This window comes from Vulpes lagopus, chromosome 1 (genome assembly GCF_018345385.1).
Source record: "Vulpes lagopus strain Blue_001 chromosome 1, ASM1834538v1, whole genome shotgun sequence".
Lineage (NCBI taxonomy): Eukaryota > Metazoa > Chordata > Mammalia > Carnivora > Canidae > Vulpes > Vulpes lagopus.
The window spans coordinates 153904495-153931728 of record NC_054824.1 but is presented as its reverse complement, the minus strand read 5'-3'; the positions used below and the strand labels follow the sequence as shown (position 1 = coordinate 153931728).

Sequence of the window (27234 nt, the reverse complement as noted above, 5' to 3'; positions counted from 1 at the left end):
GTTCTGATTATTGCCCATATAGAAATATCTCCTACCAAGTCTCTCCCATTTTGTGACAGTTCTATACACTAGCTCACAGACTCACAACTAATTTCTCACTGTTGTATTTTTTTTTTCAGAATTTAAGTTTACCTACAGCAACTAATAATTACATTAATTACAATAACTACATTTCTCTTTTTTTAAATATCCAGAGTCTGCAATGTGTGCATGGATGCAAAAATAAACAAGTTAGGCCCGTTTCCCCTACTGCACGAACTTTCTGTCACTGACCAAACTCTTAAAGGGAGTCAGGTTTCTTATCTGGGGTCCATAGAGGAGTTTCAGAGGGTATTCTGTCGGTGCCCTGAAATTCAGTGTAAATGTGTCCTATGTGAGAGTGTATATGGATTTATTAGTATATCAACTCACTACATGGCTGTGTGACTTTGAACAGGTTACTTAACTTCTCTCTGCTTTAATATTCTCAAAATTGCAGAAATAATCTTATAGGGCTGAAGTGAGGATTAAATGTGAGGATTTTATGGGCATGTAAAACCCATAGTACTGTGACAGGCATTCACTAAAGATTAGTAATTACCACTGTGTTCTCAAAAGAGTTAGTAACCACCATAGAGGTAAAAGCGACTTAAGGTATTTTGAGAATTACACTTTAAGGAGAAATACCAGTTCCTGAGTTGGGAAGTCACACTCAAACCTAATTCTCATAGAACTATTCATTAGCAAAACAGCGACACATATTCATAATGAGTGGAAAGGTCTGGGAAATAGGTCTAAAAATGTGGAAGGCCCATTTGTGTTGCTCCTGGATGGGAGAAAAAGCATTTACCTGGTTCTGGGCTAGTCCCCAGATGACATACTTTCAGTCAGCTCCTAACCACTGTGCCATCTAAGCTTGCCTTGAAGCCCTGAAATAAATGTGCGGGGTGATAGTTTAAATTGCAAATCTACATTTGTGGATGCTTTCTCAGCATTATCTTGTCAGCATGTAGAAGTCAAAAGTTACAAAAACAACGAGATTCTGCATCTTTTAATGAAAGATAAAACAACAATATAAACATACACAAATTTACAGGAAGGGATCAACTTTAATACATTTGGAGTAAAAGGTGTTTCTTATTTAAATATGGTATAAAAATAAATGCAAGAAACATCAACCGAGAATGTACAGACAACAGACAAAGACATGAGCTTGTTTCTGACTATGAACACATTGGTGAAAATGAAACTTTCTGTGCTAATTTATTGTTTAATAAATGTGAAGCCATATGTATACTTATTGATATATGTTTTTTCTTTTACAATTCTTCCAGTTTTTGACAGTGAATTTTCAGTGAACTGTGTGTCTAGCAGAAGTTTTAAGAGCAAGAGAAAGAAAAAAAAAAAAAGGTTTACTTCACTTGAACTCATCAAAAAGGAAAAGACACAGATCCAGCTTAATACAAGGAGAAAGTAAGCAGACAACATTTTGAAATGGAGGCATTGAGATGGTAGAGTCACTTGGAATGGCAATGCCTTAATGTACACAAAGAGAACAATTCAGGTCCTTTGCTCATGCAACATCTTGGTCTAATGTCCTCTGCTCCAGGTAACAACAAAGAGCTACAAAGTATATGCAATGACTCCAGTCTGCTTCCATGCTACAAGATGATCCTTTTAGTAAGACTGAACGAGGCTTGTTAACCTCTTTGAGGTGAGAGATTTCCCCTGAGAAAAAGAATATAAAACAAAGGGGGGGGGGGAAGGAAAAAAACAGAGTATGATCACTGAAAACCTGCTTATGAGTAGCATTTATTTATTGCAGCTGAGTTTTGTGCACAGGTCAAAACAAAACCCTTTAAGTACATCTTAGTTCAAACTTTCTTTTAGTTCAAACACATTAAACAAAATGACTTCCACCCGCCCACCCCTCTACCCACTTCCTCCCCACTGCAAACAGACTGATGGGTTCACAGCACAGATTAGCAAATAATAAAACATGTCCATAAACATTTCATCAAGGCTTAGCAATGATGCAACACCTAGATTTGCAACTGGTTATAAACATGTTAAAACAAACCTTAGTAAACTGCTTTAAAAGGTAGCAATGTGAATGCATTCTAGTTCAATTGCTGGAATTAGTGTCATGTTTATAAATATCTAATTATGCAGAAAATATTATTTTAATTAAACAGAATTCATTTTTAGAGGTGTAATTGATAGAAATTCAAGATTGGGCTTGTCCTCCGTCCTACATGGTAATGGAGAAAATAATGCCAATTATACATCTACAGATAAAATTCTATTTGTTCTCTACTTCAAACCATAGACATCTCCCTATCTTTTTCCACCTGATTTCCTCCAACCCCAACCCCAGAAAAATTCCATATATTCTGATTCCATATATTGTGTTAATACCTAGAGTACATATTCACTCTTTTGAAATCTTGAAAGCTGACATTGTCCCTGTTAATACTAGTACTCTGGAGAGAAAAAAATTTGAATTTCTGATCAGGGTTGCAGATCCTCAATTTGTGGTTTCTGTTTCATAGCTCATTTTATACATTCTAGTAATAAAAGTAAGATGGTCATCCACATATTTGAATGGAATTTGTCTTTCTGAGTGGATAAAATAATAAGGTAAAACCAAGAGATTTTTTGAGAAATATAATATTTTATTAATAAATTAGTCATAACAATAGTCTTGATTCACTACCTAATATGAGAGTTTGATAAAAGGGAATGTGGTATTGGAAAGAGATTATCACTCATGGCCATGTTTTGGGAAGAGAGCAATATGTTTAAGAAGTGATCAATAATTTCAAAATCAAGCTTTCTTTACACACTTCACAGTAACTGACAAGGGCCCTGTGGCTGACATGAATGGGAGCAATGAAAACCAAGCACTATTTTCTTTTAATAGAAATAAATAGGCTATTATCTAATTATACTATTACTATTATTGTTTTTATTGTTATATGCTTTCTCATTAGGATACTGACACCCAAAGTCACTATTCTGACTCTAAAAAGGCATAAAGTTGCTAATGAATTGGAATCTAAAATTATACTGCTTTTCCATCCCAAACCTGGACAATAGATTGATTAAATAATGTTGGAATCTAAAAGCTACCATCCTACATTTGAAGACCACACTATTTCCTACATTTACTACTGTATTCATTTCTTGTGCTGTTAATATAAGTGTGTACATGAGTTTATATATATTTCTTCTGAGAAATAGTAATGTATTTTTAAAAAGAGTTTACTGTTTCTAATGCCATTTGTGGGCTGGAGAAAATGCCATATTGGTTGAGGCATAAAAGTGAATGCTTATATGGCAGAGGAGGAGGGGAAAGATGCTGATATAAAATTGTTATTTCTAAAACTGCAGATTAGTGTGATTTGTTAAAAACTATTGGGAAAAAGTGTGAAATAGTCATTTGAAATTCATATAATCATTTTTTGTTTGGACTGTGAAAACCAGTGTCATTTTTGTAAATCTAATAAATATTACCATGGCTCTCTTTCTACAGATTTTTGAAATATCTTTGATGCTATTAGTACTTGGCCTGGTATGGGTTTCATTTAAAAGAGGGTGAGGTACAAGGTTAGCTTGACAGGCTGTTGTCCTAGGAGGTAATTAAAAAATACTCATTCATGGAACTTCACAGAAAAGCGCAGGCTTATAGCCAACCTGGGGATTTATGATGATAGAAAAACAAATGAACAGAAATGGGAAACAGTCACACGATGAAACACTGTAGGTGATAAGGACTGACCAAATATGTAATAAGGATATTTGTTATGTGCATTGAGAAAACTAAAGGGCAAATTTGGGTATAGTTAACAGTTTAAAAAAAATTACATGCCCCAGTCTAGAATCAAAGTAAATAGCATGGGTGCCCATTAGTAATGTGGATTTGAAGATCTAGATCATTGGGATCTGTTCTGTAAATCCCGTGAAAAGCCTGCCTTATTTACATACTGGGGAAAAAATAGGCACTATTCTAGTGCACAAGGAAATACAATTGCTTACTTTATTGGCAAACCTTATATTAAAAAGAACACTCATCCTTTCTTGTAGTTAGGGAAGTGTGCATTTACATACCTGTTGTTTTGTAAAACTCCTTTTCAGTGTAGTTCCTTTGGAGGCTGTATGCAATCAGCCCCTGCCAATTAACTTTTCATAATTTTCCCAAGTTGAAGAATTTAAGACATTTTTGTAGCTAGGTTCTAAAATCTTAATTCTGGAAACCGAGGGCTAAAAAAATCCTTACCAATTAATTTTATTTTTTTATTAAATTGCTTACAACTGAATTCTCTATGAATAATATTTATTTTTAACCAAATCACTATATATGTGTTATGTTGTTTATACCTTTTCTTGTCAGATTCTAAAGAAAAAGGATTATATTGGAAACAGCAATCCATAGAGAAAGACAAAGACAGAAACTCGGAACAAAACAAGACAAAAATTCAAAATTCTATGAGATTTTGTAATATCCAGTCATTGGGCAAAAAGCTTAAAAAAAAGCAGCACATAATCAGTTTCAGGACAAAAATACAGCTCAGATTTTCTTGCATCTAAGTGAATGCAGAGCATCTACCTAATCTGCAATATAGTTATAAAAGCATATAAACAAAGAGAGTTTTCTGGTCTCTTACAGTAGAACTTGACTTCTTAAATGCTCCATAGAAATTTTATTATAGTTAGGAAAATATTCACCTCCCCCGACCAAAAAAAAGAAAAAAAGAAAAAGAAAAAAAAAAAAAAAAGAAAAGAAAGCCACCAGAACAAGCAACCTATGTGTTTGTTTTTAGCTCTTCCAAGGTAACTACCAATAGTTAAGAATTTAACATGATTTAGAAATTCTTGCTTTCTTTTTAATTTTATTTATTTATTTTATTTATTTATTCATGAGCAACACAGAGAGAGGCAGAGACACAAGCAGGCTCCATGCAGGGAGCCCAACGTGGGGATTCAATTCTGGGACTTCAGGATCATGCCCTGAGCTGAAGGCAGATGCTTAACCGCTGAGCCACCCATGCATTTCTAAAGTTTTTCTTGTTCTTATTAAAGTAGTAACAGAAAGTTGACAATAAGGAGCTGTGAGCCAGCAGAAACGAACATGAAAGCCAGGCTCTTCCTTCCAGTCTGAGAGCCTGGGGCACTAGGGAGATGAAGGCCACTCTCCATCCTCCTTTCCTGCAGACACTTATCCACAAAAGGAGTGGAGATAAGCTGGATTTTCTTGGGCGATTAAGCCACTTGTTTTATTACTGTTGTAAAAACACACACATCAGTCTTTCCTGATCTATAGGACACCAAACAGAAACGAAGGGATAACATGTTTAGAAGAGGGCAGCCCTGGTGGCTTAGCGGTTTAGCGCTGCCTTCAGCCCAGGATGTGATCCTGGAGACTCCGGATGGAGTCCCATCACGTTGGGATCAAGTCCCACCCACGTCAGGCTCCCAGCCTGGAGCCTGCTTCTCTCTGTCTCTCTGTCTCTCTAATAAATAAATTTAAAAAAAGAAAGTTAAAAAAAATGTTTAGAAGATAGTCAAAGAAAAGATTAAGGAGAAAAATAGGGGATTATCAGCATCTTTGGGATTAAAAAAATAGGTAACCTCTTAACTCTTGTACTCTCTTATAATTCCAACTTGTATGTTTCCTGTCCTTGCCTCCTAGTCTCTGTTTTGTGTTGCTGTAGACTCAGAAGTACATTCTAGAATGCCTGTAGGCTCCAGAGGCTCCAGAGGCTCCAGAGGCCACAGGCCAAGAACAGGAAAGTGCAAGTTTTGCCATCTCAGGGTCTGTTGTACGTGATCCAGTTGTCTGACCAGAGAGAGGCCCAGGCCCACTGCTACATGATAAGGTGCTGATTGCTTGGTGATAATGTGATACTGCTGGACTAGAGATAGGGAGTGCAATTAGAGGCACTGAACTTAAGGATACTGTTTGTTCTTTTACTCTCATGTTGAAAATGCCCTGCTTCACTTATAAATACTATCGCCTTTGCCTGGATTCCAAAATCTAGCTTTCCTGGCTTTTCAAACTGCCTGTTGTCACTCCACAAAATGAATGATTCTTTGGCCTTTGCACCTGATACTCTATCAGCTTGGTCACCTACCCATGTATCTACCTGTTCAGATTGTACTCACTTTTCAAAGATGACCTTCTTATCCATGTCATTGCTGGAGCCTTCTAACTGCCCCTTAAACTCCTCTGGTGAGTCTCTCTGGACTGTCTTGCCCAGAGAATCAGACCTCACATATTTATAAGCCATTTTGTATAACTCATTAGGTCAACTGGCTTGGTGAAACAATCAACAGCTGTTAAACAACATTTACATTATAGAATCCCTCAATACATACTTGATTCTTTGCCTGAGCTGATTGAGTTCCTCGGCTGAAATTATATTTAAAAAATAAGCTCCTGGAAACTAAGGTAACAAGACTCAAATATCTTGGGTTAAGTAACTTTTACCTTAAGGGAAGAGACACAGTGGAGTGACATATGGGGAATACTGGTCACACCCTAAATATAGACTAATTGACAGAATCTGGGCCTGTTTAACTCATTTTGCTTTGGTTGTTCCTATCAAGAACACTAGCTGGGAAGGTGTTAAGAAAGAATTGAAGCGAAAGTAGGTGTTTGGAAATCTCTTCCCTGCTGGAAATGGAACCAATTCTCCTGGGCAAACTTGTAGCTGAGTTTACTAAATGTGTGAATAATTTTAACAAAACTATGGAGAGTGTCAGTTCCTAGAAAGTTAAAGATAAGCTCAAATTCACTGGGTGTTATACTATATGTTGGCAAATTGAACTTCAATAAAAACAAATGAAAAAAAGATAAGCTCAAATTGTTGAGAAGAAGGAAGGAAGGAGGTACTATAGGTAAGGAGGTAAACTACAGATAGTTTGGGAGCTGGTATGTATAATGTGGAGCACTGAAAAAAATTCTATTATTATGTACTAAAAAGAGAGGGTTTATGAACATGTTTATATTTAAGTATCTATTACTAGCTTCCTGTTTAGACTGAGAAAGAAAACTTAAAGCCAAATACTTTCATTTCCTTAGCTTAAAATATTTAGAAAACATGAGGAAAACATAGAAAAATATAGAGAAGAAATAAATGTTACTTGAATAGTTATTTATCTACTATGTATCCTTTTTTATAAAAATGTTTTAATTTCATTTTTTTACAAAAATGAAATTATACTGTGCATAGTACTGGCTTGTTATCATTAACAGACATCTTAAAATGATTATATTTTGGTCAATTATTCATGTTACATGTGTTTTCTAAAATATTGTTTTGTTCAAATTCATTGCATTCGCGGGCAAGATCAATTTAGATAGATGCAAAAAAAAACAATTTAGGTAGATGCTACCAACATTAAGAAAAAAAATTAAATATTATAGAATAAATAGGAATATATCAAAGTGCATCACATATAATAAAGGAATGTACTGTTTCTGAAACGTTATTTTAGTTACACATATAAACACACACAAGCGTTTATATAGTAATACAATATATTACATATACACACAAACACAAACACATGCATTCCTATGTCAATGTGGATGGAAAAAAGATGACAGTCACTGCTCTAAAATCTAATTTTTAATAACTGCATAATATTCCATCAGGTATATCTACCTTAATGTATTTAAGAAATTCACAATTTTACATTAAGGTTGTGTTTTATATTTTATATATGATGCAATGAATATTCTTGTATGCATGTAGGTTTTCTTAAGATTAAATTATTAACAGTTGAATTACTGACTGAAAGTGCAAGAAGAATTTTAAAACTTTTGACACATTCTGTAAAGTTTTGTTGAAAAAAGTGTTTAGAAATTCATATTCCTATTAACAGTGTATTAAATCACTGATTTACTTACCCCTTTTCTCACACTAGAAAAAAATACTAAAAATAAGCTACTTGGAGGAAAAAGTTATTTTGTTGCTTTTTAAATTATACTGGGCTACTAATGAAGATAGGTTTTCTGTTTGTTCTCTCATGTATTTATTATTTGTATCCTTTTAAAACTGTTCAAGTGCTTTGTTCATTTTTCTAATGGCATATTGTCCTTCTAATTCTTTGTTTGCAAATAACTCCTCATGTAAACTATGTTAGATCTGTGTCATGTACATGCTCATGGGTTTACCAGACCTGATGACAGGAGGTCACTAAAACAAAGGTTTATGGAATAAGATATGTAGTGCTCTTTCATGGTACCTCTGTAGCCAAGACAGAGAAGGGTGAGTTCATAACTAAACAAACAACTATCTTCACGGTGTGCTAGTTACTGGGGCAGTGGAAATCTGCCTTCCTCTCTGTTCTTTATGGCATTTTAATCAGTTATTTTCACGATTAAACTGATGTAGTTCTGATAAAATGTATGTATGATGCAAATTTGGCAACCTTGGTTAAAAGGCTGGGTAACAAAGAAATACTGTGAAAACTTATTTTATTTATTTTATTTTTTTAAAAGTATTTATTTATTTATTTATTTATTTATTTATTTATTTATTTATTTATTTATGATAGACATAGAGAGAGAGAGATTGGCAGAGACACAGGAGGAGGGAGAAGCAGGCTCCATGCCGGGAGCCCAATGTCGGACTCGATCCCGGGACCCCTGGATTCACGCCCTGGGCCAAAGGCAAGCGCTAAACTGTTGAGCCACCCAAGGATCCCTGAAAACTTATTTTATAAAGCTATAACTCACAAGATAGAGTTTAATGAAAAGAAGGATAAAAACCAAACTTAGATTAAAATAAGTAAACATTAAACCAAAATTCTAGCTGCAAAAGACAAGATTGAGGAGATCTCATTTCATGAGAAAAACAATTTTTTTTTAAAGGTTAAGTCCCGGGATCCCTGGGTGGCGCAGCGGTTTGGCGCCTGCCTTTGGCCCAGGGCGCGATCCTGGAGACCCGGGATCGAATCCCACGTCAGGCTCCCAGTGCATGGAGCCTGCTTCTCCCTCTACCTATGTCTGTGCCTCTCTCTCTCTCTCTCTCTGTATGACTCTCATAAAATAAATAATAAAAAAAAATTAAAAAAAAAATAAAGGTTAAGTCCCAAATGACTCTCCATTTTGACATGGCTGCGTTAAGCTCGGGTGGGGGAACTGATGCAATTTTCAGGCTGGTTTGTAAAAGTTACATGACATGTTCTTTCCTCCTATTTCCTTTCCTATTGGAAGACATTATTCCCAATGTCTGTTGGTTGGGTTACATCTTGAATATTATGTTCAGTTATGTTTTGGAGGACTATTCACAGACAAATGTAGGAAGTAAGCAACTAAGATGATAAAAGAACAGGAGATTATTAAATTAGAAATATTAGAAATACACTTTCCTGTGCAAGTCTCATTCAGATTTAGTTTGATAGCAATTTTTAAGTGTTTATCTAGTTTTATTGTGTTTAGCTTAGTTTTCATAGGAACATCTATTTTTCTTTTCATACTCAAATTTCAGCAGCTAATATATTTAAGTAAATTATGTAATTACTATCAATTCAGTAATTATAAACTGAACATGGGAACAAACACAACTGACTCTTCATCATATAATTCAACTGGTGGTTGCAAAATGGTATGGGCACAACTGGAGAGTAGCCTCTCAGCTGTGACAGTGTGCCCTTGGCATCTATCACTGGAGAGAAGAGAGCATCCATCAGTTAGTCTAGGGCAATGGTTTTCAGAGGTTAGTATCAAAGCCAGTAGGAATAGATAGTATCACTTAAGAATTAGTTAAAGATGAAAATTCTTGGATCTCACCAGAAAAATAGTAATCAGACCTCATACAGGCAAGAGGTTTAGCAATCTGTCTTACCACATGTTTCTGCTGCAGTCAAATGTGAGAACCACTGATCCCTGGTAAGGAGAGGTCCGGTAGGAATGCTTCTACCTGGATCACAGTTTGTAAACATTATTTTGTTCTGACATGTTTGTAACAAATGCAAATAGGGAAAGAAAAAGAGGAGGGGGTGGAGAAAATGATTCTGGCTCAGTTTATCTGTGATGAAGTTGTGAAATATGTGTTTTCCAAGTCCCTGGCGATTTTGAGATAAGGGATATGGGTAGTTGACACACAGAAAAACAATGAGTTAGAGATTTTTAACTAAAGGAATTAAAAGGAACACTTGAGAGGAGTTGATATAATCACACCTTCAAGTAATTTGACAGCTATCTAGATCTAGATGAGTGCTTGGTTTATTCTGTCCTGTTCTGGAGACAGAAGTAGGGTCATTATATGGAAGTTACAGAAAAGCAGATTAGGGTGAAAATAAGAAGTGAATTTCTAGAAGGTGGTGTGTAGTGTCTGCAACATCTAGGGCTCCCACATCTCTGGAGTTTGGGAGACAGCAAATGCTAGATGCCTACTTGTCACTGAGTCCACAGAAGAGGTTCACACAATGGGCTGGAAGCTGGACCTGCAGGAATTGGAGCCTCTACATTTTTTTTCAATTTGGAGGCTCCAAAAAATTCATCTTTCTCAGTATCTTCACAAAGTACCTTGAAGACTTAACTCTTAAAATTAGAAAGGATAAAGACTTCCCAACAGCCTTTACTGTCTGGTATTAGAAATATGTTCCTTCTAGATATTAATAAGTATATTTCAAGTGAATAGTCTTGATAATAGATGCCTGTATTCCCCTTTGTATCTCAGCCATGTCTACTGGGTAATTTTTTTTCTATTGCTGATGAAATAGATGGGAAAAGAATCTTTCATATCAAAGCAAATAAACTGAAACTACTTGATAAACCAAAAAATGGTAGAAATTTTCTTCAGAAACAATAGTCAGTGTAGTTTTAAAATGGTATTTTAAAATTCCAATAACTATCACAAGACTATCTTAATAATGGTCTTTTCTGGTTGGAATTACAGGTACAAGTATTGTATTTAGAGTTGTTCAATGTTTGTTCTTATTACTCTTAGATCCTGGCCATTGAAAAACAACAATGAAAAAAACAGCCATCAAAATGTGACACATAATGCAGAGGATATGGGATTTTGTCCAGTTTGGGCTTGCACTATGGTACTTGGCAAGTGCCTAAGAAAATGCAGGAGGGTGTCTGTAGAATCGAACATAATATATCTATATCTAAACATGTATACAATTTATATAAATATGTCTATTGTTTATGTATTTTAAATTGTTTATTTTACTTTTATTGCCTCTAAATACTAGCAAAAATTACAGAAAAGTAAAAATCACATGCATAGCTGGACATCAGCATAAAAATGGCTTTCTTTTCTTTCCTTTTTTTAATGGCTTTCTTTTCTGAAAAATGTTTCAGAAAGGAATACCAACAACACGTAATGATGGTACATGTGCTTTAGAATGGGTAACTGAAAAGAAGAAATATATGACTTGGTGATGATACAGGGCTGCCTAGTAATGACATCATATCTAGAAATAATTAACATATGACATGTCCTCCTGTCTCTAGGTTCTCCTAATTTGTTTTCTACCTGCATCTTCTGCAGAGATGAAGATGGCCCAGTGTGTGGATCCAGGATACACGGTGTCTCCTTGATTACCTTCTTTTGTACTATGCTCCTCTAAGTTGGAGACCTCATAGCAATCCTTGCCTGCAACACCACTGCATTTGTCAGGTCCTCAGAACTCTTTCTGGTTCTACCTTTGTCCCCTCTCCTTCAGAGCCATTCCCCAACTATACAGTAAGTGGGTCTCTTGCTTAGGCCTTAACTTTCTTTCTCCCTGCCTCTTCTGTGCTGCTTTAAGAGAAACGGTCATGATTTACATGAAGTAAGCTAGCAGAAAGCTAGTAGGAATATCTGTTCATTGAATAGTTACCTTTTTTTGAGAATGAACCAACTTAGGTGCACATGTTAGTGGTGTCCCAAAAGTAGTTATTTCCATTAATATCTTATCTGTTATGAACTGTAAACTTCCTAATAGCAGTGGCTATATCAGAATGTTTAAGCCATCAGAATGGCTTACAGCTATTATCTATGTATTCTAAGATAAGGAGCAAAGTGTCTGACCCATAGTAGATGCTTAATAACTGTTTTTGTTGTTGCTGTTGTTATTATTGGATTAAAGAATTCAATAGTGCTTGGATACATGGGTACTACTGGGTTATAAACCTGTTACATACAGCCTCCAGGATGGTTTCTAGCTACACAGGAAGCTGGGGCCTTGTAACCATTGGTGTAAATCCAAGGCCTCCAGTATATTAAAACAGTACTTTGGGAAATGCTATTAAACTTCTGCCTCTGACATATGTGCTAGCAACAGGGAAATTTCCCACTGGGGACTTCCTACTCAGCAGTCTCAGATCATTCCCTAGAAACCCCCAGGGTTGCACTGGATGCTTCCTGACCAAAAACCACTATATACTCCACAGTTTATAGAACTTGAGTGGCAATTTAAGATCTAATGATGCTACTAGGGGAAAATAAAGATAAGTTGTCCAAACGAAATAGGCTACATAGTCTGATACATTCCACACCGATCAATTTACATCATGCTTCAGGGAACCTGAAATTGCTTTCTAAGCTAAGTTATCACTGTAAATAGTTTCAGTAAAAGAAGATGGATAGCCATATATGCCAACAACAAAATGATAAATGAGGTGAGTTTCAGGTCCATAAAAGAAAGAGGAGAAAATGGTTCATCCTTGAGCGGATTGATTTTAGGTTTTCTGATAATATCTATGGTGGGAAAGCCAATAACCAGTTTATAAATTATAGTTACCTAAGATGTTCTAGGAATTTTCTGTCACAGATCTCTATGAACATACCTGTAATCTCAAGCAACAAAGTCTACAGAACTCAACCAGAAAAAAATATGCACAAAGTTCTCCTTATGGTAAATTCAAAGATGTACAGATATAAAATCAAAACCTACCCTCTCATAGTTCATAATCCTATCATGATAGACGTTTATGTGAAGAAGATTATCTGCTTCATTATGAGGGATGTATATGTAAATCAAGGATCTCACTAACTCCATGGAGGTCTTACTATAATGCAACTTCATTAGTATAAACACAATGTAGAGAATGACCATTCTGAATACTGTAAGATTTGTCTCTACTTCATTGTGGTAGAAATTGCTATCAAAGGAAATGAAAGTAAAGATAGGCTGTAGTATAGTCAAAACTTAATCTATGTTAAATGAATGAATAATCTGGACCCAGTAAAATGGTATATAAAACAATGATAAAAATGTAGCATATGAGTGGATCTTAGATTACTAGGTCAATTTTCCCTATTGGTATTATTCATGGTGAATAAAAATAAAAATGAACAAGTGGCAAGTGATAAGTTTATACATTTTCCCTTTAGGTGCTTTGGGATCCAACAAAGTTTATCTACACGAATGTACCTGTAAACCCAAATAGCAAAATCTAGAGCACTTGATCAGAAGTGCCATGGTTTAAGCAGAGCCAGTGTCCACTCCAAATGGGGGTCCACATGAATAGATTTGACACTGCATTGACCTACTCCTAGCATTGCTCACAGCTCATCTGGGGCTGTATTTCCCAAACCTGGAATCTGTATTATTAATGGGGTTGTACTGAAGTGACAGGGTGGTCTCAGTGTATAATCCTGATGGTTGTTAGGGTACCTAGAGAATATTTTTTCCAGGTGAATCACCACTTTAATGTCTGCAGGGAACCTTCAGGGAGGTGGGAGGGGGGTGTGAAGAAGGGGGCAGGGGCACCAGGGAGCGTGTGCAGAGAGTGAGGGACGGACAGATGCTCCAAAGACAGAGATCCTCATGTAGGTTGCTGAGGAGCAGATGCTTAGCTCCCAGAGAGGTGGTCCCACCTCTGATGGGAGACCTAGAGAATAGTTTATGCTAGATTTCACATTTGATGAAAACCAAGCTAAAAATCATTTAATCAGGACTAGAAACAACCCATAGGGTCATTGACAGTATCTTAAAAATATAATGAAAGACTTCATTATATAACAGAAACCTTCATACTGTTTTCCAGAGTGTCTGCACAAGTTTGTATTCCCACCAACAGTGTAAGAGGATTCCCTTTTCTTCACATCCTCGCCAACATCTGTTGTGTCTTGTGTTAATTTTAGCCATTCTGACAGGTATGAAGTGGCATCTCATCATGTTTTCGATTTGTAGTTCCCTAATGATGAGTGATGTTGAGCATCATTTCATGTGTCTGTTAGCCATCTCGATGTCTACTTTGAAGAAATGTCTCTATATGTTTTCTACCGTTTCTTAATTGGATTATTTATTGTTTGAGTATTGAGTTTGATAAGATATTTATAGATTTTGGATACTATCCTATGGCCCAGCAATTGCACTACTAAGTATTTACCCAAAGGATATAAAAATGCTGATTTAAAGGGGCACATGCACCCTGATGTTTATAGCAGCATTATCAACAATAGCCAAATTAAGGAAAGAGCCCACATATCCACTGGCTGATGAATGGATAAAGACATTGTGAGATATATATGATATGGGTGGAGCTAGAGTATATTATGCTAATCGCAGTAAGTCGGTCAGAGAAAGATAAAAACCGTATGATTTACTTCATATGTGGAATTTAAGAAACAAAATAGATGAACATAGGGGAATGGCAAAATAAAAAAGAGAGGGGAGCAAACCATAAGAGACTCTTAACTATAGAGAACAAACTGAGGGTTGATGTAGGGGAGATGGGGAGAGGATGGGCTAGATGGTGATGGGCATTAAGGAGAGCACATGATGAGAAGAGCACAGGGTGTTACACTATATGTTGGCAAATTGAGTTTAAATAAAAAATTTTTAAAAAGACTTGAAAAAATAAAACCTAAATTTGTATTTTAAAAAAAGAATTTAATTAGATGTAACCAAAAAGAACATTCTAAAAGAACTAAGTGTTATATCTTTCACATTTTTTTAACACTCCAAGCAAGTTACAGGATTTATATTTACATTTCTTCTTATCTATATGCATACTAATCAATTATAGAGTTAAATAAAGATTTGATCCCAAAAGGTCAACTGATTTCAGGGTCAACTCAGTACTTTTGTTAAAATTCTCTCACAGAGTTTCCACAACTTCTGGTAATTTGTGGCCATCTCCAGAGCACACCTCACCCATCAGGGCAGTGGAAATGGGATAACAAATGGTCATGATATCTTTTCTGTTAGTCTTTTAAAGGCTCTGCAGATACTGGGCTTCATTGAGAAAGGGTAAAATTTTTCCCTAAAAGCAATTGGATTATTGAGTTCCTGGGAGTTCAATAATGAACACTCTCTATTTCTCATTTCTCATTTTCTAGCCCAGAGTGCGGCTGATTTAACTTCCCCTTCACACCAACTGAGGAGAGGAGGTGAGTAGTACTGCCAGCACTTGATTTATGAATTTTGGTTGAAGGCATGGACAATCAATCCTCATAGCCTGTTTTCCTCGTATTTTCTGTGTGTTCTACTTGAGGTTTGTGTGGCAGGCAGATGTCATGAGACTTTAGTGGTTGCAGAAATGGGGTCAGATTTGGTGATGGAGACATCAACTTAATAACATTTAAAGGCATGAGAGAACAGTAAATCTTGAAAGACTTTACCCCTAAGGTCTTATCTGATGACAAGGAAAACAAAATAATAAAAAAGTAAATCACAGGAAATGAGATGTCTTGAGACAACAGGGCAAGGTGAAGGTATTATACAAATATGAGTTTTATTTACCCTTCCAGTGTTGGGCATAATGAACGAAAATGAGTAATCAATAGAGTAATGAATTTAAAATCAGAATTTGCTTCCAGTTCTGAGTCTTATATTCAACAACTGAGTGATACTGAGGATCTCATCTTACTATTTCTTAATTTGCTCATCTGTGAAAGGGTAGTGGCACCTGCCTGGTCATCTCCCAAGACTGCCATGTATGTAAACAGCAACAACAAAACAAAACAAACAAAAAAGAATGTCTTTGGAACACTGCAAAATGCCATGCAACTGTTAACTGTTTATTATAATTATTCTCCAAGGTGCTGGTAAGAGTTTGTTACTCTCAGTAACCAACAGAAGTTCCAATGGTATTGAGAACTGTCTAGCAAAAAATTTTTGATCTCGTATGTAACAAAACAGTGATGCTATTAAGCTATTAAATATTGCTATTGGAAGAATATTAAGGAGCAAAGTGTTCAATGGAAAAAGAAAGAATTTGGGAAAAATGAATTTTGGGTCAGTGTCAGCTTCTTTAAGGCTGTGTGATTCTGGGCAAATTATGCACCTCCTCTGACTCTTCAGTTTTCTCACTAAAATGAGTATAATAATATGAGTATAACAATAATAATACAATAAAATGGGCATAATAATACCTAACTTGCAGGGTCAGATTATATTAAGTTAGGTAAGATAAAGTTCCTAGGGCAGAGCCTAGTTCAGTGGCAGGCACTCAGTGAACATGAACTATTATGATCTCACTTTGCCATGTTCTTTTCATAGTCTACATACTTATTTACCTATATGTTCCCTACTCTATTTCTTTTTTGAATAGTCTGTCCTGTAGCCTCCCTGTAATTTACCAGACTAACCTGCATATAGGAGTCCTTTAAAATGTTTATTTAAACTACAAATTTCCTTCATTATGTCTACCTGGTCATAATAAAATCACTCATCCTTCATCTTGTGTAAGAATTACTTTATTGATCCTGTAAAGATATCCTATTCAATTTATTATGTAGTACTTAAATAATGCTGACCATAAAAGTGATCATAAACATGGAGCAAAACAAGACCAAGGGAAAGTAAAAAAGAAATAATAGAAAGAATTAAAGGGAACTTTAAATAGAAACTAACCATCCTAAGATTTAATGTTGTATAATACATCAATTTTTGTTTTTGTATATAGATAATTTTCAGGATAGACACTTACTTCTCATGACTCATAAATATATTTGTTTGTATTCTATTGAGGGAATCAGAGAGATTTTCTAAATTCCTTACTCCATCTCTTCAGAAGTATGACAGAAACAAAATATTCAATTAAAACTATTAATTTTTGTTTTCCTGGATGGAAAAAGTGACCGTGAACAATGGTGTCTGAAGATTATCTGTAACTTATTTTCATGTTGTATGTAGATGTATGAAAGAAGATGCTACACAACTTCTCTTTCTCCAGTAATTCCAGCCTTTTCTCCACTTCCCCTTAAAAGGATGGTTGCCCTTCTTGTTCTAGTGAAATCCAATATGTCCAGTTAAATATAATTTCCTCTGAGAATTCTCACCATTATCTGTGGGTGTTTCCTCCCTACCCCACCAAGTAGAAATAGTTTATCTTTCTCCCGTGTGTCACATCTTGTTTATACCTCCAGGCTCCTTAGCAGTTAAATTCTCTACCCTCTACATGCTCCTGAGTCATAGCACAATGGCTGGAATATGGCTGTCATTTCATGTATGAATTTTGACTGAAGGCTGTAGATGATTGAGCCTGTCTTCCCCTTATTTCCTAGCTTTTCTTAAAGTTTGCAGCGTGTGACAATGGGGTACTATTTTAAGAGTTGGGGAAGTTAGAATTGGGGATGGTGTTGGAGGAAAGACAACCATTTTGCTTCCCTTTTCCATCTTCCTTATGTTGTGTTATTATTTTAAATTATACCACAGAAACTTCCATTCCAATCTTTAAAACAATATTCTGTCAGCATTATGTTAGAAAGGTACGAATTTAGAAAAAAATTCTTAAACATTGCACAGACCACTGTGCAACAGCCTTATGTCTACTTTCTCCAGAAAAATCTTGAATCTTTTTAAAAATATTGTCTTTATCTTCCCATAGTGACTTATGAAGCATGTTTAGGAAAATTTTATTTTAAAGGTCAGAGATTCCAATAAAGCCAGCCAAAATTTTGTGAAGTTTATAGAGTGATTAATTCCTGGAGTCCTTCATTTTCCAGCCCTTTAATTTGTGCAATCACATTGAATGTTCAAAGCATATACTGCTTTTTAAACTCTTTCAAATACTCTGTGCCGAGTCACAACTGGCAATTCATAAATAGAAATGATTAACATTCCCCACCACAAAGATCCTTGAAGGAAACTAAAAACAAAAACAGCATCTTTGTTGAATCCAATCTGCTTACATTTCAACACACATAACTCCACTTAACTGGCCATCACAGCAAAAGCCACAACACACACACACACACACACACACACACACACACACACACACACAGCAGCATGGAGCTAACCACACAACTCAACAGACAATGCAGACAAACTTGAGTATAAACCAAGATTTTTCTACCTCTTTTCATAACAGGTTAGTGCTGGCCCTCAGTGTTGGTGTACAGTTTTTATGGCATGGGAAAATAGGGATGTTTCTGCCCTATAAAAATAAATGTGTTGAAGGCTTTAGTTTGAATTTATACAACGTCAGAAAGTTCCAAAGGCACTGGCACAATACAAAAAGAAAAAAAAAGAATCCCACAAACAAATATATCACCAAAATATCACCAAAACACACGGCAAGATACTAGGAAAACAGTAGTAGGAAAACTACTGGTTTCCTGGATGATTTATGCAACAGTTTTCAACACCTTCCTGAAAAATAAAGCATAAGAGAGGCATGCTGGTGGGTCTTTGGTGGGGCATATCTTGTCACCGACCACCATTCATACCAAGTTTTTGGCTTTAAACTGCTCATTAGGTCATTTTCTCCCTGCAGAGGTAAAAAGCACAGAACCCTCATTGTTCTTTATCTTTTAAGCCTTAGGAAGGGCTAAGAGAAAGAGCATGTAGAAATGCATGCACTATTTTTAAGAAAGGGATAAATAGAATAAAAATTAAAATACAAAAAATAATCATTTCTTCATTTTATATGTCATAATATACACTTCTTTCCAAACCTTAGTTTGATACATGTGGCTTTTCATGGATGACATCTTTACTCTAGAAAGAGTTGGGACAGAAACATAAGCAGGAAGCACAAAGTTCTGAATTTGAATAAAGTGAGCGATGGGGCTAGAAATTGGGAAACTTTCCCAATTGGACTTAATGATTTCTAATTCCTCAAAAAAATAAAACTTACCACATTCTGTGCAAATTTCTCAAAAGATGTTCTGCGATCCATTGAGTGTTCCGACTTACATGAGTGGGGTGGGATGGGGCAAAGGGAAATAGGAAACATAAATAAAAAGAAAGCAAAGAAAACAGAACAGAAAAAGACAGGACGATGAAATGATGCAACAGCAAATCCATGTTCTAAATCACAGGGACCAGGAAGGTAGAAAGCTGCCAAGGAAGGATTCTAGATACAGGGCATAGCCTCTGTTTTTATGAGTACTTTTATTTTTAATACCAAAATGCTTCCTATGCAAATAAAATGGCATGATTTCAAGCAAAATCAAATGACATTGAAATGAAATAGATATGTGAAGGTTTTACGCTGATGTGTAAATCCTACATATTTGAAAATCTAGTGGAATATCTTCCAAATTTCCTCATAATTTTCTGTTTGGACTAGATTTCTGTTGCTTACATCGATTCTGTAGAGGACTGCTGTCCAACAGAACTTTCCGAAAAGATGGGAATTTCATTCTATGTTGTCCAGTATTTCAGAAGCCTTTAGCTGTGGCCACTGAGCACTTGAAATCTGGCTAGAATTTTATGTGCTTGTAATTAATTTAAATTTAAATGTAAATAACCCATGTGGCTAGTGGCTGCTGTACTAAACACCTGCAACGAGAGAGTATCTGCTTCCAGCTGCAAAGGCCATGGACTTTGAATAATCCCATTAGCCTAGATGACAATCATGAATCACACAAAATTACAATTTAATCTCAAAATTTCAAGAAGTTATGGACTATTTTAACATTAAAAATAATGAAGAGTGTTGATTTTTATATTCAGATTTTCCATATCCTGCTTTATTGTTTATATTGATTATAAATATTAATTGAATAATGAGGTATATTGCCACTCTTCCAAAATGTTTGGCTACCTTGTTATGTGTGTAAAATTTATCACTTAGGGATACTAAGAAGTCCAGGATAAATGCCAAGTTAAAATATTCTGAAGCAACCATTATATATAATATAGCTGTTTTGACAACTGTTTTGACAGCTATTCTTGAAAAATATGAGTCTATAGTTAATTATGGGGCATGTGGCTAAAAATATACACTTAAGCTTACTGGAAAAAGAAAACCTTCTTCAAGTTTTTGACCTAATGATGTTGTTCCTTCCTTTTCATTATTGTAATTTTTATTTCTTTAAACTAGACATACAGAAGACTAACATGAAACAAGAAAACAGCTTCTAAAAAACGTTGTAAAGCATGAACATCTGCAGAAACAAACAAAACAAAAAAGAAAATAAGCAATTAACAAACAAAACAAAAACACCTTAAATGGCCCTTATAAAATGCAAAGGTTTGGGGAAGGTCTTGGAGTGTGTTCACTTACCATTTGTCCAATACCCTGGGTTCAGCAGAGGGAACCACTCCATATAATTATAACTGAGAACCAGATCGAAAAAGGTCACAAAGAACCAATACCTTTTTCTTTGCCTGTAGAAGCTCTTGATAGGCACTGGATCTTATAAAACGTGGGTATGAATCACTTTTCATCAATTTGTAAATGTGCTCCTAAAAAGAAATAATGGTTGAAGTGCTTCTTTATTATTTCTCAGGGAAAATAAAATACTATGATAGGAATATAGGATATGGTCCAAAAACAAATCTGGAGGCAGCTAAAGTTGACAATGTTAATATTTTGTGTTTAGAGAACACCTAAATCTTCAAATTTATTGTTTTATTCATGGATCAATATTTGAACTGGTTTGAGAGCTACAGAGGAGAAAAATCACATCCAATCCTTTAAAAAAAATGGAATTCAGTTAGTGGAATGTCATGAAATAATTTTAATCAAGTGGTTGATTTATATAGGTCATTTGAGAATATAAATCTGCTCTCTCTTAAAGTTATTCCAGGCCAAAAGTGAATGATGTGAAGTCAAGATTGAGTAATCATCCTAGATACCTTTGGCATCTACATATTCTTGGAGGATGCAGACTTACCAGATGAGTCATCTCTTTGGTGCAAATTATATGGAAAATTGTCATCCACGTCCACTTTGGGCCAGAGCACAAGTCCAAAAATAAGTTTTGGGATATTTAATTGCTAAATCTCCTGATTTGTATGCTTTTTAAAAAACTCCTTCAGTGACAGATTAGGTAAATATTTAAAATTTAATCCTAATCAGTCTGCAGCGCTCTATCTTGAGGATGAAGATTGGTAGATGAAGTCAAGGGAAAAAATGTATTCATCCAATTCACTGCTAGCCCAATCGAGGTAGATTCTGCTCTCACCCACTGCAGCTCAATGGAGCATAAAAACTCCTTCATCTTTCTAGTCTAGTGAAATACCAGTTAGATGCAGAGAATATCCTGGATGTCCCAATCTCTCTTTGTTTGCAGAAAATATATATTTTAGGAAATGACTCACTTCCCTGATCTCAAACATACTGGCAATAATCTGGATTTACTCTTGCTCAATATTTAGCCTAAGGCTCATCTCCAAGAGTATGGTACATTTGGGACCTTATCAGAATTTGTTGTTGGAAAAGTGGGGTGATGTCCTATTTTGGAGTCAAGCTTTTTGGGATTCAAATCTTACTGTGCTCAAGATCTGCCACTTACAGACATATACATTTAGGCCAATTTATTCATCTTTCCGACTCTCATTTTTTTAATACATAAAAAAGGTTGTTGTGAGGCCTAAAGCCCTTACGTTTAGCAAAGTAAGGGAGTTATCCATAGTAAGTGCTCAGATCTGCTTGAATATATGTCAGTCACACTTCTAATGCTTGCCTATATTAGTAAATTTAATCTTCACAAAACCTCAGTGAGGCTGGGAATCATTATTAGTTCCATTTTAAATATGAAGAAGAGGACACACAACAGAGCTCTGTCTAGAACTCAGCCAATGATGACTCTAGAAACGGCTTTCTTAGCCATTACACTGGGTCTTTTCTCGAATAATGCCAGGAATTTCTATTACTATATTTTTGAAGAAGAGGTTAAAAAAAAAACTAGCAAAAACTGGAGTTAAATAGCTGAACTTAACTGAAAAAGAAGTGCAGGGTCAGGTGGTAATGTTTTCTGTAGAAAATTATGCCTTTTCATTTTAAAAAAGATATTATAAAACAAAAAAAAAATAATAAAAAGATATTTATTTATTTATTTATTTATTTATTTATTTATTTATTTAAGAGAGAGAGAGAGAGAGAGAGAGAAAGAGAGAGCAAGCATAAGTGGTGGGGAGGGGCTGAGGGAGAGGGAGAAGCAAACTCCCTGTTGAACAGGGAGCCTGATGCAGGACTCCATCCCAAGACCCTGGGATCATGACCTGAGCCGAAGGCAGATGCTTAACCAACAGCCACCCAGGTGCTCTATGCCTTTTCATTTTATTGAACGCCTAATAAACAAGAATATTTTTAATGCCACAGATAACAAAGAAATGTTCCTTTTAGGACTTTAGGAAGGTTAACCCAAACATTTTATACATTGTTGGCTCTAGAAAAATGTTTGAAATTTTATCTTGAACTGAAAGAAAGATAAATCAACAGAGAAGTAAGCAACAGGGCTACAATTTTCATCCTGCTCTTTCTTCTGTGTATCTGTAATTATTTCCAAATAGAAGGACATGGCAGAGCCAGAGAGACTGGGTATCTGGTTAGCTGTTAGCCTGTGTTAGTTTTCTATACGATGGCTCCTTTCTTTTAACCAAAGCCAGGAGAAATGTACTTTCCACTGAGAGTGCAAACAAGGAAGGGCATGTGTGTATCTTATTTTCCATCTTCTATATTTTATATTAGTAATGTTATTTGCAAAACCAGATACTTTCTAGAACTAATATTCTTCTCCAGAAGAGGTTTAAGAAATTAAGAAGTATGAATGGTCTGATTTAAAAGCCAATTTCAGCATATCATTAGGAAAATAATATCCTCTCATTTCAAGTTTATTGTTCTTCTTGAGCACAATTTTTTAGAGAAAATAGAAATTCAGATTATGTCTAAAGAGGCAATTATGTCCAGTTTGAGAAAAAAAAACACTAAGGAAATTAAAATCTAATATAAATTTCCTGTTTTTTTTTCTTTCACAGATTAAAAAGATAACTTGGAAAATTCATACATGCCTAAATCTATCATTTTATTGTATCATCAGAGACAAAACTGGCTTGAGTGTGACATAACTCTAAGCTACTTAGTTTAGTTCTGATAAGTCATCAGAACTAAATAATGAATAATTTAAGAATGCCAGAAACTTAAAATCTCCACATTGGAAGACACCTTAAGATTTAAAATATGTGCTACTGAGGTGGGACCACCATTAGATAAGTGTTTTCTAACATACTGAGTGACAAACTAAGTAGAAAATTAAGTAAAATTGTTCCAATATTTCAACCATTCCCCTTTAAGGAATAATCCCCCTTTAAAAACATTCAAATTTACAAAACATTCTCAGGCTCTAGTAACTGTTCTTTTTAACGTGTCTGTTTTCTTTTAAGTCAATTGGAGTTATTTTACATATAGTTATCTAAATTGAAAATATTAAGCCTAGTCACCAATTAAATGAAAATAAAGCAAAAGTATGTCAAATGTTAACTTCCCAGGAGCACATCTGTGACTTATGGTGGTGAGGCCCACCCATATACCAACCTGAGCATCTTCAAATGTGTATCGTCCAGGCTCCTTCACATTCTGTGTTGTTTTATCGTAGCTCTTAGAATCCAAGTTAATGGCACTGGGGGCTCCTGGAGCCAGAAATTCTTGCCATATTTCTTGAACTCGGGAAGGGACTTCTCTAATAGGCCTTTTCTTCAGGTCCTCCACTGCTAGCCAGAATCTATGCAAAATGAAACACCAATCACTTACTGTGATGCCTCATAATCTGCAAATTCTTATATATTGACTGATCATACTATTCATGATAATGCATAATAATGAGTTCCTTTTTTCTGAGGGCTTCCCATAGATGGCCTTTTCTTCATTAGTTGTACTCAAAGATATAAATTTTTCAAAAGGAAATGTTGAAAACAATCTCTTTTAAGCGTTTGCTGTTAAAACCAGTTCTCCCAGAGCCCTGATTCTTATACTTTAATTTTTAGTAGAGCAAAATGGCACTGCTAAAGAATCATTTAGAAAGGGAGAGGAGTTTGAAGGGAATTAGGGTGGGTGACAGAGCATCTGCTTGGGGGGATGAAGTAGGGCATTATACTGTATTCTTTGGATCTTTTTTCCATTTGAGCAATGAGGGTCAGTATGGAAAGGATTTTCTGCTCTATCTGGCAAAAGAATTACAGTGAAGCTTTCCTGGAATTAAAAGAGGACTGGATACAAGATCAGAAAAGGCCCTAGCTGGGGAAATCAGGGTAAGTAACTAATTTTAGGCTATTTAATTCAGAGTTATGAAATGACAGAAGCAACAAGCTTTCCCATGCCATTGTTTGAAAGGTTTAAATTTGTGGAGACATCATAGCAATTCAGAAGCTCTGAAAAAACAAATATATACTGAGTTATTTCTAAATATATAAATATATTTTATATACTTCTGCATAGAATATATATACAATATATATATATACTGTAAGCAAAGAATACTAGAATATATTTTGGTTGATAAGAGCAAATAGAAAAGTCTAATAATAAAGGGCCACATTGTATTAATGGGTTTAATTTCTTTAAATTTTGCTCTAAGTTATATGTTTTGGTTAGAACTAGAAATAATGTTGAAAAGATGAATATGTATATCATTATAATTTGTTAAAATAAAAAAGTACCTGAAAAGAGAAACTACTAAGTCTATGTTATCCTCAACATCGTCCATTATTGCTCTAATGGCAGATGTAGTCATGCACAAAATGAGAAAATGGCCACAAAGATGAAGGGCACTGTAGGCTATAGAGTCTTAAGAGAGGTACATGACAAGAAGAACTTTCATAAGTATTTAGTTTTAATTTGGGCATTAATGAAAGGTCATAAATAAGTAACCAAGCAATTGAATTAGAGTTAGAATAGCAAATACTACTCAATCTAGTGAGTTTCTAGTTTCTAGTGACCATTTTCCTGTAGATAGATGTAACAGTTGATTTAGACAATGTCTTACACATGAAACTACCATTACTGCTTTCAGAAGGGGAAGGCTCAAGACCATTTCTTCCAAAAATAAAAGATTTGGACACTGTGCAATCTAATAGGAATGGCATGTGCCATCTGAGGGAGCACAAATGTTGTAATCCATGCTCATTCAAGTTCACTCAGCATGCTTTTAACACCTTAATCAAAAGAACTTTTTTGTCCTCAAGGAACCACTAGAGAAAAAGATATACCACTCAAATGGCTGCCTAATATTAGGAAGCCCAGGAGGAGCTCTCAAGGAATAGCTCAAACTATACAGTGTGGGAGTGCAGAGCAGAAAGAACCTTCTGCTGGGCAAGCACAGGACTGGAAAAGGGAGTTCTAGAAAGCCGTTATAGACACAATGATGTCTTAATGCACCTGAAAATACAGAAAAATTAATAAAGGATTGAGGAGGTATTAATAATGACATCTACACTAATATGTAAGTGCAGGCACTATTCTAAGTGGTTTAACTATATTAACTCATGCAGTCCCTACAACTCTAGAGTACCTGCTATTATTTTTCTCATTTTCAAGAAAAGATAACTGAGGATATGAAGATTAAGTTAAGGTTGCCCACTATGAGTGTTCTAGCTAGGGTTTGCCTCTGGATAATTTGCAGTAGACGGCATGCTCATAACCACTCCCTTGAATGTCTCCCTAATAGCATCATCACCTTTCTTATTCTTGGCCTTACTGTAGGTGCTATGGTAACAGTAGAATGGAAAGAGCTCTGGTAAAATCCCATCTATTCTTAATACATAGTAGCTGGAATATGAGGAAGTAAGTGTATTTGAGCCATGGGTTCTTCATCAGTAAAATGGGTAATAATGTCTATCTTATTAGGTTTCCATTAGATTAAATAAGATAAATTATGTAAAAGGCACTTTTGAGGGCTTGACATATTTTTAGACACTCAACAATAAAACTCACATTACTATGTTTAATTAGTACTTATGCTATGCTACATGCTTTACCTGAAAAAAGAATGAACAAAAACACACCAATGGATAGCAGAGGTTGTATTTGAGGAATAAGGAGTGATCAATAAGCAGTTATTTCTTGACGTCTTTTTTCTGTCTTAATACTTGAAGAAAATGCTCATATGAGCATCATATTACTATAAAGAGCAGGTGCTTGCAGGCAGCTGCTTGATAAGATGCACTGAGACTTATTTAAACTCTATTAGCCCTGCCAGTAAACTGGGTTGTTCTGTTTCCCTTAATCTGTTAATCTGTTCTGTTTCTCTTATCTTAATCCCAGATACCTAAGCAGAAGAAGTGGAGCTCAGATTTGGGGAGCAGTAGGGTATAACATATATTGGTTTATAGAAAGCCAAGAATGCCAATTACTAGCCAATCTGACTTGGACAAGATGCTTAGCCTCCCCCAAACTTATTTCACTTATCTGAAAATGGGGCAAGAATATTTACACTTCATTTTTGTTGTGATGATTAGATGTGTGATAATCAGAAATAGAAAACACAAAATATAGCATGGCATACTTATACAGTAGTAGATATAATTATAATGTAATATACATATAAAATATATCATATTTCTAATATGAAATGACTTAGCTAAAAAACTAGCTTTACATAGAATTATCAAGATAAGAAATGGTTAAGGCTTGAACTGAGGAATCAACAGTGATTCAATCCATTCTTGAAACAGAGTTTGCCCATACTATTTCCTTTGCCCAATGCTTCTTCCCTCTTCCTTTTAGTGGATAGGGAGGTGGAATTTTGGCCCGGTTATCTTTTGACATCCAGGACATAGCCTGAAGCCATTTCTTTGGGATGCCTCTGCTGACCTCCAGCTCTGGGTTAGCTATCCCTCTATACTTCTCCAAGCCAAATAACCACCATTTTGTGTATTGATCTCTTCTCTGTATCCACCACTAGATTTTAATAAGATCTGTAATCTGTAAGCTGTAATTTTAATAAGATCAGGAACCATTTTTATTTGGTTAGTTGACACTGGTGGGGCTCATTACTTGTTTATTTCTTCATCAAGATACCAATGATGTCAGCACTTATTTAAAAACTTAGAGAATTAGAGGAAATTCCACTTCTCCATCGACTAAAAGGCTAACCATATCCTTTCTCTCTGCTCTATTTTTTA

General features: G+C 35.3%; 1 protein-coding gene across 4 annotated transcripts in view; it reads right to left on the bottom strand.

The window, feature by feature from the left end:
* Positions 1 to 1015: 1015 nt before the first annotated feature.
* Positions 1016 to 27234, bottom strand: part of RGS7 (regulator of G protein signaling 7) — a 506096-nt gene continuing 479877 nt past the window's right edge. For 3 of the 4 annotated variants that reach the window (XM_041773485.1, XM_041773481.1, XM_041773474.1), the window contains 4 exons: positions 23651 to 23837; positions 20488 to 20577; positions 18239 to 18319; positions 1016 to 1707 (listed from right to left, as the gene is read on the bottom strand). In XM_041773485.1, the coding sequence (XP_041629419.1) occupies positions 18245 to 18319; positions 20488 to 20577; positions 23651 to 23837 (352 nt within the window). In that variant the 3' untranslated portion in view covers positions 1016 to 1707; positions 18239 to 18244. The remainder of the gene's footprint in view (positions 1708 to 18238; positions 18320 to 20487; positions 20578 to 23650; positions 23838 to 27234) is intronic. The other variant, XM_041773493.1, reaches the window with a different exon arrangement.